At 31.9% G+C, this 12458-nt stretch overlaps 1 protein-coding gene and 1 long non-coding RNA gene across 2 annotated transcripts; one reads left to right on the plus strand and one right to left on the minus strand.

The window, feature by feature from the left end:
• Positions 1-635: 635 nt before the first annotated feature.
• Positions 636-4219, minus strand: LOC131845165 (uncharacterized). Its single transcript, XR_009357625.1, has 3 exons — positions 3738-4219; positions 1076-1238; positions 636-978 (listed from the first exon to the last, which is right to left on the minus strand). It is a non-coding gene; the product is annotated as an uncharacterized LOC131845165 (long non-coding RNA).
• A 759-nt stretch (positions 4220-4978) lies between these two features.
• LOC131845139 (uncharacterized) lies at positions 4979-9430 on the plus strand. The gene is made up of 6 exons (XM_059194178.1): positions 4979-5059; positions 5709-5763; positions 6493-6597; positions 7420-7574; positions 8818-8995; positions 9358-9430. The coding sequence occupies exons 1-6, from the start codon at positions 4979-4981 to the stop codon at positions 9396-9398; spliced, it is 615 nt and encodes a 204-aa protein (XP_059050161.1). The 3' UTR covers positions 9399-9430.
• The last annotated feature ends 3028 nt before the right edge of the window (positions 9431-12458 follow it).

Below are 12458 nucleotides of genomic sequence, written 5' to 3' on the forward strand. Positions count from 1 at the left end.
ATTGTCTCCTCTGCTGCCGATCCATTTTTCCACTTCTTACCGGAATATGCGACAGAGCTAGCACATTGACATAAATGGGTTGACATCTCAAACTAGCACTCGACCCATCTTACAAGGAACAAGTGACATACCATCTGGTCTCCTGCTACCGTCACAAACGACACCAAGCTTTAGGATAGCTGATAAGCTGACAGAGGCAAAATAATAACGGACATAGTGTTTTAGTATGATTGATAAATAAATTCTTTATATAAGATACATTAAGTGAGAGTTATACATTATTGAAATAACAAAAGTTTTGATATAGTATTATAATAGAGTGAAAAAACAATGTAATAGACTAATCAATTGTATTATAACATTCTAAATTATAACGACTCAACCTGACAGAGTTACAAAATTTTAACTCGCGTTTCTAAGTTAGACATCAGAAGAAATAGGTACTATTAGTTTGTTAATTACACAAAATAATACATTACTGTGTTTATGTTGTTTTAGATCTTACTTCTTACTAATTTTAAAAAAGCGAATTTTTGTGAATTTGGATGGATGTTCGTTACTCTTTCACGCAAGCACTACTGTACAGATTTGGATGAAACTTTACAGTAATATAAGTTATACATCAGAATAACAAATAGACAATAATTTAAAAATATATTATGTAAATTGGGCGAAATATAGAGTATCAAGTGTGATGCAGACAAAGTCTGCGTAACTTCGTCTGCATCAACGTCAACGTGTTAATTCATGTTATTTTCTACGTTTTAATGTATAATATCAAATGAGCTTCGCATTAGTGTATTAAGATGTATTAATCCTCATCACTTAAACGGAACCAATTATGGTTCCGTTTAATGCTAAGAAAACACTCCTTTATCTTGATTGGAGCATTGAACTTGACTCTGTCGAGTGTGTCGTCATCGCAATGCAGACTTGTTACTATGCAATGCTGTAGTTACCAGTGCGAGCATCTTCTTTCTATAAGGACAGAGAAGGACATAGACCACATTTTATTTAGGTTAGACAACGGTAAATCGCAGGATAAATAAGCATAAATAATACATTATTGTATTACACATGAAATGGTAAATAATCAGGTTTCCTTAACGGATTGACTTTTTATTTAGCCTTGCTCTCCTCATCTTAAACGTTCAAATTTCTTCCCCTTTTCGTCTAATAGGACATTTATAGGAATTTTCCAATTAGTGAAATTTGCTCCTATAGCCAATTGTGATACCCTGCAAATTGTTGGTTAAGACTAACACATTTAATAAAAATGAGCAGAGCAATTACGACATTAATTTCAATGTTCCACCACTCAATCACAAAGCTTCGCAGTAACATAGAAATATTATAGAGTATATAGGTACTATATTTAAACCACAGAGTAAAAATCTCAACACTTACTTGATGGTAAGTGATTACCGTCGCTTATTGGGCCACAATGGCAAAACACACATCAACTTATGTGTTGCCATTCCAGAGGACTGATATGTCTTGCCTCCGTACCCTTTAAGGGGGTCTTCCTATGTGACGGCCTGTTTTTTAGGGATATTTTAGGATTTTTTTTCTACGACCAGTAAATATTTAGAGCTTCAAGTTTTTTATCATTTATTAACACATATTTGGACAGTATAAATATAAAATTTCAGCTAAAAATATTCAGTCAAACTAGAGTTACAGCGCTCTGAACACCCCCGCCTCGAAAAAAAGAGCTCCCACTTCCTCCACGATTCCGGCTGATCGGCTTATCTGAAAAAAAAAAAACGGCGTTTTAATTTGTAGGCTTAAAAGCACGGAATGACCTATAATCAAATGAATATAAAAAAAATTGGATTTTTGATAGACATTTGAAATAAAAGTTGCAAATTAGGCGTTTTTTTTTTTGTTTATTTGCTATAAAAAAATCGAAGTTTTGAAAATTTTCGATTGATAATAGTTCATTCCATGCGTTTACATATATTGAGTGTGCCCTGTAAATTTCAAGTAATTCGGTCCAGCCGTTTCTGAGATACAATGGAGGAAAGTTTGAAAAACACAGTTTTGAGAAAAACGCGTTTAAAGTTTCAAGTCCGTTAAAAACTATTAAAATATCAACTTACTCTCAATCGGCGATGCCTGGTCCATAGAGTATTCCTTCCTCTTCCTCGTGAAACTCTTTTAAAGCAGATTGTTCAGCTCTTGAGTCAATCCTGGCTTGTTTAACGACATCACTTACGCGCCGCTCAGAGCGTAAGATTCGCTTTTCATCCCGTTTCTCAACATACGCTTGGGCTTCACGACCAACAGGGCATCCCATAATCGACATAACTTTTAAAATACCTTGAAAACCTTCATTAAAGATAATAACTGCTAAGTAGCTAGCAATTTCAACAACTTTGGGACCAGAATGAAGATGTTTAGGAGCGAAAGTCCAAATCAAAGAATTCAAAGATTCGTTATTGTTTTGTGTCTCTGCTCCTAAACAACGAATTAATAATTCGTCTTTCGATAAATCTTCGAAAACCGGTTTGATAGCTTCTTGGACTTGCGGAATTAGAGGTGGTTTATCGTGATGAAATTGGTCCAGTTCATTATTAGCTTCAGCCTTACGCCATTTACACCAACTGTCTTCGCCTTCTGGACAAAATTGATGCTGAGGGTTTTCATCAGAAGAACATTTGTGATAGTACGTTGCCCAAACTTCCTTTCTCATATCTTCAAGCGAATCTGGATGGCGTCGCATTGCTAATCCGTAGAATTTTGTAATTTCTTGGATAACTTTATCAGTAAGTTTACCTGCTCCTTTTCCTCCTATTCCTTTATTGGTTTTATCCTTTTTAAGTCTGTAGAAACGTGTCTAAACTTGTATAAACAAATATATTAATAAAAGGGAGGCCAGGTATAAAGCCGACGGTACACAATAGGCCCGGTCTCTAACTGCCAACTCACCGCTCCGAACCGCTCTTTCTTTTACCTGCTGTATCTTTAAAACGACTTCGAATTTTCTAAAATCGCTTTACTACCGTATTCTAGACATGTTAAGGGAGCAATTTATGAAAAAAAAAATCGATTTTTTCAACCCATCACATAGGAAGACCCCCTTAATTTCACTACCTTTTCTAAGCCTTAAAGACATCCTCCAAAGTAAGGTATTTGGCAACTGAATTAGATGAGGTACAAATATTCACGCAGTTAACTGTACATATAACCTACTTAGGTAAAAATTCATGCAAAATAAGAAGAAAAATGTTACAGTAAAAAGAACTGACAAATAATTAGTATGCAAGTAAATTTAAGATATAAAACGAAAATTAAAAACATATATTTCATAATTCGGATTAAAAATGTAGTTCACTGTCTCTAATAGACACAAGGTCGATGTTTACGTATGTTTAATTAACTTTTTTAGATCATGCAACGGGTTTGGATACGATTTTCATTATTAGTTAACTAATTCTTAGGAAAGGTTTATGTGCATATGATTATACGATCTCCATCACGTAGAAGGTGCGAAGTAACGGCTCGAGCTAGTTCAAGACAGTTTAATTATAAAACATTATAAAAATGTTAGTATTCCAAGGAATTTCTTGATTTATAACAGTAAGCACTACACTTGTACACTATTACAAGTAACACGTGTAATAGTGTACAAACAGTCGCACAGAACATTTGTCGTTTGACGTCAAAGATAATAAATATATGTTTGTTACATGACTGCGTAAGAAATGAGTGAATTCAAATGTTTGAATATATACCTGTGAATTTATTTAGCCACGCATAAAGCGACCAATCGACGGAGGACGAGATTGTCAGTAATAGGAGCCCTTATACCAATATCATGTCGAACTTTACGCTGCTTCCTTTGGAAACCATGCTGGTTAATTCCTGGTTCGTCTAATTCGTATCGTTGGGCTAACTGATCTGACTTTATCTTCTATCATCGTGCACTGGTACACCATTCGATCATTATCCACAAAAAAATACTACGACTAATCCTAGCGACAAAGAATTATAAACTTGGGGCGTTATCTAAGTACGGCGGTCAAAAATCATAAAAATCTGGATTTATAAGGCTAAGACAGATGTAGACAAGATATAATTTTCTTGTTTGTAACTAAAGAAATATTTCATGTATGCATTGCTACTTGTACAGGCAGACAAGGAAGTATATATATATAAGTAGTTTATTTAAAAATAATATAGATTCAAAGTTAATTTAAAAACATCAAATCCAGATCGGTTTGTCAGCTCTTGTAAAACTACGTCATATCTTGACATCTAATAATAATAGGCATACTAACACTTTTTACCAAGTAGGCAGATAATAAACAAAATATTGTTTTAGGTGGCAGTTACTCCGGGAGGACATATAAAATTTTATAACCTATGTAAACAAATATTAATAGCAAAATAACATTTTGATAAACCAGATAAAATTTGAAGCAAGTCAAAAAGCTTGTTGGCTATTACTATATAATGTTAGAATATACAAAATTTGTATATTTGTGCTGTTAAACTTCGAGGGAAGGTGGGGGTGAGGGTTGAAATTAAAATAACCGTACACAACACCACAATTATGAAGCTATCATATAACGTCCTATGTCTGTAGTATCCATAATACAAAGACATTATATACCTCCGTACTTACCCTGTAATTTCCCTGTTGACATATATTGGATAAGGAGTGTACACGAAAAGTTGCTACCAGTACTAAAAGTGTATACAAAATGAGCTAACATTTTAAGTAAAGATATTAAAAATAAACATAGTACATTATAGTTTTAGTACTGTTTATACTTACTCAACTGCCTTACATATTCAAAACTACTACCTAGGTAGGTAGATGTGACGGTAGGTAGGTACCTACCGTCATATTTAAATTATTAATTTGAAAGACACAATTACCATTACTACCTACAATTTGCAGGTAACGTATTTATTTTATTCATTTCCATATTATCGTTGATGTTTAAAGTTGCTCAGTTAAAATATAGCTATGGATATAAAAGATCTTAAAGATTTATCTTATTCTTGTAAACAAACTTTGGGAGTATTTACACCATTTTCTACTGCAAACGTAAGTTTTCCTTTCTTAGCTTACTGAATATTATCATTATTAAATGACTATTATGAAGATGCCACATTAATAGATAATTTGAAATTGTAATACTACTTAATACCTAATGAATTTAGTATTAGCTGATATAATATTATATTCATTAGGTACTTGAAGTTGACACGACTTAGTTCATTTGACCGGGTTATGCTTTACAATAGCTGAGTAGGATAGAAAATGTAGCGTGTGTTCGTTACATGGGTTTATATTCCAGTTTTAATGACAAATTATTATTTGAATCCGTAACGAAGTGAAATGGTGAATATAAAACAAACTCATTGTTCAAAAATTTATAATAGGCTATATTTGGAAATATTATTATTACTAATGCTACAAACATTTATATACTTATATAAATTAATACACATTAGTATATATTTTATATTTATATTCGAGATTATCAATAAAACTGACACAATTTCTGCAGATATTTAAAAAAGTAATTTAATGAGTATTCTTATCACATAGTGTCTGTCTAACTGCATTAAGTTACATGAAGAATATCTATATTTTATAATGTCAAGGCTGTATATTGATTTCGTGATTGTCCAGTGAGTGATATTGCGTTTCGTACCAGTTTATGTTAATTAAATATTTTTATCAATTTCAGAACAAAGATTTGTCAGTATCTTCAATTCAAAATAAACCCGGTGAAGACCTAGCAGGTAATTAGGGTCCATTTAATTTCTTACTTATACTAAGTACTTTATAAAATAAACAAATAGTTATTTATAAATCTCATTTCTCTTTAGTGAATCATCAGATTACGTTATTGGTAGTTGAATAGGCAAGATCATATTTCATTCTGTGATTATTAAACTATCATCAAATTACTGAAACATACTCTATATTAAAGATATGCACTATATATTATAATTATAATCAAACTAAAACTTTTTGTTTTGTGGTACTGTATAGTTGGCCCAAAATGTACCATGTACGTGGTACTTACGATTTCTGAGGAAAGGATGTAGATAAGTGAAGTTGGATAGACCTCAGTACCGTAGTAATGTTTAACTTTTTAAACCAAAATACAGCTATGCAAGCACATCTGCTAAGCAGCAGATGTGCTTGCATAGTGAGGTGACACATACAACAGGTGAAACATATTGCCGTGCAGATGAGAAATCTAGATTGAATCTAAATTGAGAAATTATGATCAGGTATTATCTCAGCCATGACTATTTATTAATGTTATTTATCATTACGCTACCCAAGGTTGTACAAAATTATTTTTTGAATGAAGGTTATTAACATTATATTATAACATTAATCCTGAGTTGCTGCATATATAATAGTTAATTGAATGCAGCCATTGCGTTATATCTATACAGATTGTTAATTTTTTTTTAAATACAATGATAAATGCTATATCAATGGGTTTTACTTTGAAGATGCAATGCACGCGGTCAAATTGGACCCAGCTGTATTAGATGTACAGGTTGCCAACAACCCGATCAACAACAATAAAGTTACAAAAAGCAACCAAGAAAGAAAAGGTATGAGCACTTGTTATGGTTTTATTTATTTGGAAATCTTCATCTATTTTAGAGTATATAGTATTTAATGTCTAAGTAGCCTTCCAAGAAGCTATTATACGCAATTATATCCAAATATATAAAGGGCGCGTGGATACCCACGTAATATCTTGAGAAGGAATAACGTAATGCGATACAACCCTATAGGAGCTAGTCTCATGCTATCCCAAACTATTGATTTCCGCTTATCATAGCGTTTTTTAAAAGTATGTCAATGGGTTTTTGTTCGCTAAAAATTTCACACACTCTACTGTTTCCTTCAACATGTTAAATCTTTGGAAGATTTCACTATATACGAAAAAGAAATGTAATTTTACAAAAAATGTAACTTATTACCTTTGTATATTCAGATATCTATCAAGACAGATAGATAAAATTTTTATTTATGTTAAAGAACACACACACACAAGATACAAGGTAATATAAAGAAATAGGTACAGAGTAATTATATATATTGGTCAGTTAACAATATGCAATATAGATACAATCAACGTATTATCATCATATATGTACTATAATCAATATAGATACAATTTAGGTATTTATGTATTTAGACTCTTAAAGATATTAAAATTCATTTCCCAATACCTAATATTGGGCTAGAAGTATAATATTTGAAAACGATCATATCTAAAATTGATAGTATTTATAGGTAGTTTCTGAATGTATGTTACAGAACGAAGAAGAAGAATCATGTTACAGAATGAATACACGCACAGAAAAACGCGTTCAGGAGTCACTTTTTGATACGGAGAAATAATAATTTTTAATTTTGTATTTCAGCATTGGCACAATGTGCTCCTGCTCCGTTGACTTTCGAAAGAATGATGCTGATGCAAAAAACAGCTCTATTGTCCCTAACACCATACCAGTTTGAACTGCTGATGAAATTTACGGATACCTTAAGGCAACAGAGACGAAGTATTCAAAGATGTTTGGTGAGAAAACAAAATAATTAATTACATTACTTTATTTAAAGTTTATTAGCATTCCTTGTATTTTACGGCATCGATGGTCTAGAAGTTTAGCACACAACCTTACTTCCGATGATGCGGGTTGGATTCCTCGCACAATAAAAATATTAGTAATCATGAATATGATTATTTGTGTTTTCTATGTAGATTACGTATATATTTACAAAAAAATATTTAAGTATTTCTATAAATTCCCAAGCTAAGCAGAGACTCTATTAACAAACACTGCTTAGCTTGACACTGTGTAAATTGACCAGAACTATTTTATTAGTTATACTTATGGTATAGGTAGCAAAGTACTTACTACCTACCTATATAAACTTAATATAGTTAGAATATATAGTTTATTAAAAGGTGTAAGCTCGTTAGAGCAAGTATAATATCAGTCTTTATAACGTTATTTCCTATTTAAGTTATGTGACTAATCAGGACACACTGTATGTCACTTCTTCTCTTGACATAATATTATATAAGAAAGAAATACTTATTTTACTTACTTCTGAAGTTGAACGAAAACTTCTATATATACAGACTTTTAATCTAAGCGAGAATATTTTAACTTCAAGAAACTTTCTTTTTTATTCACGGCCTGTAATATAATATAATATTCAGGCGTCTAATATGAAAGTGAAGACGAAGTTGTTACTTTAGAGATGCGAGAAAATTAGTTTTATCAAATATGCTCGTTCTTGTGAAAATTGGCAGTCCTATTTTATGCTTTCAAAGTGGAAAGTGTTATTTAGTATTCACAATTAAATTATCACGATATTAAGTATAGAGCAGATCTTATGTTCACAATTAAGGGTTATGGCTCGTTCATTGCAAATAAATCCAAATCATACGATAGATTGTACATTATTATTGGCAATAATTATTATATTAGTAAGTTCCGTAGGCCAATGAACCTTATAACTATTATCAATCCCGCCAAACAACCAAAAAACTTCCCAAGGGTACATTTAATCTATGTTTCGCATTTTTTTTGTAATAAAATATAGCCCATGTTATTACTAGCGAGCCTATGAATTTTGCAATTAGTTCAATATTTTTTCAGATTTATCAAGAAAAAGAAAATATAAAATATTGGTCCTTAATTATTCCTGATTATTGTGCATTAGTGGTATTAGTAGGTAACAGTAGAATTTTGAAATCAGTTTTTTAATTTTAGTAATTGTATATAATTTATTACAATATTTTCTGTATATAGGAGTGCGCGTTTTGCAAAAATAATGGAGAAGCAGTCTCGTGGTATTCAATGCACATTTTGAAGGATAACAGAGGACGCGTCCGCTGTCCGATTTTACGAAACTATACGTGTCCGTTGTGTGGTGCCACTGGCCAGCGAGCACACACTATCAAGTATTGTCCTGAAAATTTTAAAAAAGGTAAACAGTTATTAAACAACTATATTATTTATTAGTTCTTATTTAAAATACATATATGTGTTTCTATATTCTTCTATGTACGTGTTCGCACATACAGAGAGATAACAGATTTCGCCATAATATTAAATTCAAGATAGAAAGTCATACCGATCTCGACAAAGTGCCGAAGTCAAAATCTTTTAAATTCGCTAATGTTTATTCTGTAAAATTAAGCAATAGAAGTTTGAATTTCCACATTTCATTCCTTTCATATATACAGCAGTTTAGTAAAGTACGCCGTTACGTTGTACTAGTTGTCTTAACAGAGCCAATCAACCTTTTACGTTAACTGTCAATTTACATAGATATTTTTATTGTTGCAGATCAATACGATGACGATCTCTTTTGCTGGCCCAGTAATTGAAATATAAAACAATCTGTATGTCTAATATATGTGATATTCGTTAAGAAATATTAAGAAAGTAAACCGAGACTAATTTATTTATAAACCCCAAAGCAGCCTTGACTTAAAACTATTTAAGAAGCAACATTGTTTTATGTAAATGATTTATTCAATTGTACGCGAGTCTAACAATAAAATATAATTGAAAATACTACCAGTAGGTACTTCAGAAACATGTGCACTGGCGTAGTCTGATTTGACGCTCTAATGGTAAAAGTTTTCGAATTAACTTTGAAACATGAATGACTTTTTTTTTGTGGTTCATAATGAAATGGTGCTCCCGCCTGCGCTAACGGTTTACGCTGGCGTGGCACCAGTGGAGGATGATAAGATGAGCATGAGATCAGGTCGGTTAGCCCATCGTGACAAATTTATCAGGAGTTTAACACGATGGTTTCCAGAAGGAACCGCGTGGAGGTCGACCTGAATTGGTCCATTGCTAGCAGTGGGGTTATCAATCCACATTACTAACAATCCCCTTCCCCCCATATGAATGACTTAGTATGAGTCTGTTAGTCTGACCACATAGGAAATTTCATGAAGACTAAAACCTAGCTTGGTGGTCTGAGTATTAATGATAGGTTAGTGATTTGCTCCATTATATATTATTATTATTATAAGGGCATCTCTCTGGTCGACCATTGAAGAATGGGAGCGGAGAATTGTCTGTGAATAATCAGGTTGTAGTTAACGTGATGTCGGCAATGTAATTGTTGAAGGCCTACTTGAGAATTGCAGACTGAGAGTCACCTTTTTCAGAGGAACGACTTTAAGGTGTAAGTGGTTTGAAGCGGATTTTATTCATAAGTAGTGGAAAAATTGGTGTCAAATTGACTCTCCACTAAATTTTTATATAGAATAGTATAGAATATTTATAATAGAAAGTTCGTGCGCACTAGTCTTATAAGGCTAAACTACAGGACCTCAACGCAGGGGCCGAAAGTATGTGCCGAGAGGTTTTCTGTGTAAAGTCCATATAAGTGGTATTTAAAGCCACACCCGAGGTAAAGGACGCTAAGACTCTGTATACGAAAGCTGGTATCGAGATACTACTTTGGGTTGAGCTCTGCAGTTCTCTGCGGCCCAACGTGCTGCGTTTGAAGGCGTTCTTACAGAGGCTGCGGTTATATAAAATGTATGTATGTGATGATAAAATGGGAATGGATGACTTTAGGTACTCGAGATACCGGTTTGTAAAAAGCTCACTAGTTACCTACTGCCTAAATAAAATCACTACAGTTAACGCTCCGTTAACATCACATGGTGTTCGTAAATAATTAATTCAATTGTATGTTGATCTAAAAATAAATCTTATACAAGCAAAAAAAATACATATTTCCTGTACCTACGTCATCAGCAAGCATATTTAATAATACGAAATATTGCTCGTTTCGGATTATTATATACCTATAAATATATTGTACCTAATGGTCTATTTATATACACATATAAACTTGGAAGCTACGATTAAGGTGAAAGAAACGTTTTTATAAATTACATTCAATAAACAATAATTTTCGTAAATAACACATATTTTTAAAATCTCTGAAGTGGCAAATAATCAAAACATACAATCCGCCTAATGGTAAGCGGTTTCGGTATATAGCTTATATGAACATTGTTTACTTGTTGAATGTATATTGTTGAATGTATGAAAATATATAGAAATATTTTAATTTCAAATTTTTTTTTGTAGTATTTTTAATACGCGCACATTGATTGAAGTAGAAAAAGTATAATCCAATAGTTCTATTGTTTATTCTTGAATTGTTTTAATGAGTCGATGTTATTTAAATGAAATATTTTAATTTTCTGTTATTTTATTTAGTAGTATTTTTATTTTAATACGCTATTTTGTAAAAAAGTCGTATTCTAATAATTTAATATATTTTCAGAGAATTTGCCCTAAATGGTTCGGATTGGCAAAAAATACCAATTTGTATGTAACATACGAATAATGACGAACCAATCGCCTGACAAAGTTTTTAGTGAAATTTCTAAAGACTTAACATATGTATCACAAATTTACATTTATCAAATTTCAAATTTATATTTCTGCGGGAACTGCTCTGTAATATAATTACTTATGTTTATATAATTTATAAACTGTACTAAATAAATAACTTCGTAGGTATACAAATGGAACGTGTTTCGACATATACAATATGGAGTAAATTGGATCAATTTTGTGATACTCAAACAAAACATGCCCAATAACCAAAATAACCAATCTGAAATTAGAACTGTGGCATGCGTAAGCTGAATTGATGATATATATACCTACCATATACCCAATACACAAGTCTACGTTTCTTTTTATGAAGTAAATAATTTTGTTATTCATTAATCCAGAGGTGAGGTTCAAATATCATCGTTACCGAATTGTAACATATCCTCTGAACATTACGATATTCTTGTTTTAGAACAGTTTTCAATATTAATTATAATACATGGGCTTAAATCTATATAAATTATTTAACGTCGACCCTAGATCGCCTATAGAGTCACGTTTCATTTTAGATTAGATTCCATTTGACCGTTATGCCTGCAAAGTCGATGTCAAATCTTTTACTATCATGACAATAAATGTTATTCTAATAATCCAATATGTAGTATATATAAAACGAGTAGACCTGGCTTGATGACTCATCATAACTCATTTTAAGCCCTTACAGCTGTTGTTTTCAAGATGTAAACAAGAAATAATGAAAGGTTTTTTCTAAATTACATTTCTAAAGAATTTTGATTCCTTAGAAATGTAATTTCGAAAAAACCAATGAAACAATGAAAGTTCAAAGTTTGTATGAGGAAACAAAAATACCAACAGAAGCAGTCATAATAAATAATCACACACGTATTCCATGACTTTTCCTGATAATGCTACAGTATCGTAAAAGTTGGTTTATGTTATGCTAAATTTAATACGGTAGCACTGCGGATATATAAGAGGTATTAAATTATATTTTTACCATCCAAACGGAAGTGCTTTTTTAAATACAAAACACACTGCAAGTAGCCTTC

Source organism: Achroia grisella, unplaced genomic scaffold, assembly GCF_030625045.1.
Source record: "Achroia grisella isolate CSIRO2021 unplaced genomic scaffold, CSIRO_AGI_Agris_v1 utg109, whole genome shotgun sequence".
Taxonomy (NCBI): Eukaryota; Metazoa; Arthropoda; class Insecta; order Lepidoptera; family Pyralidae; genus Achroia; species Achroia grisella.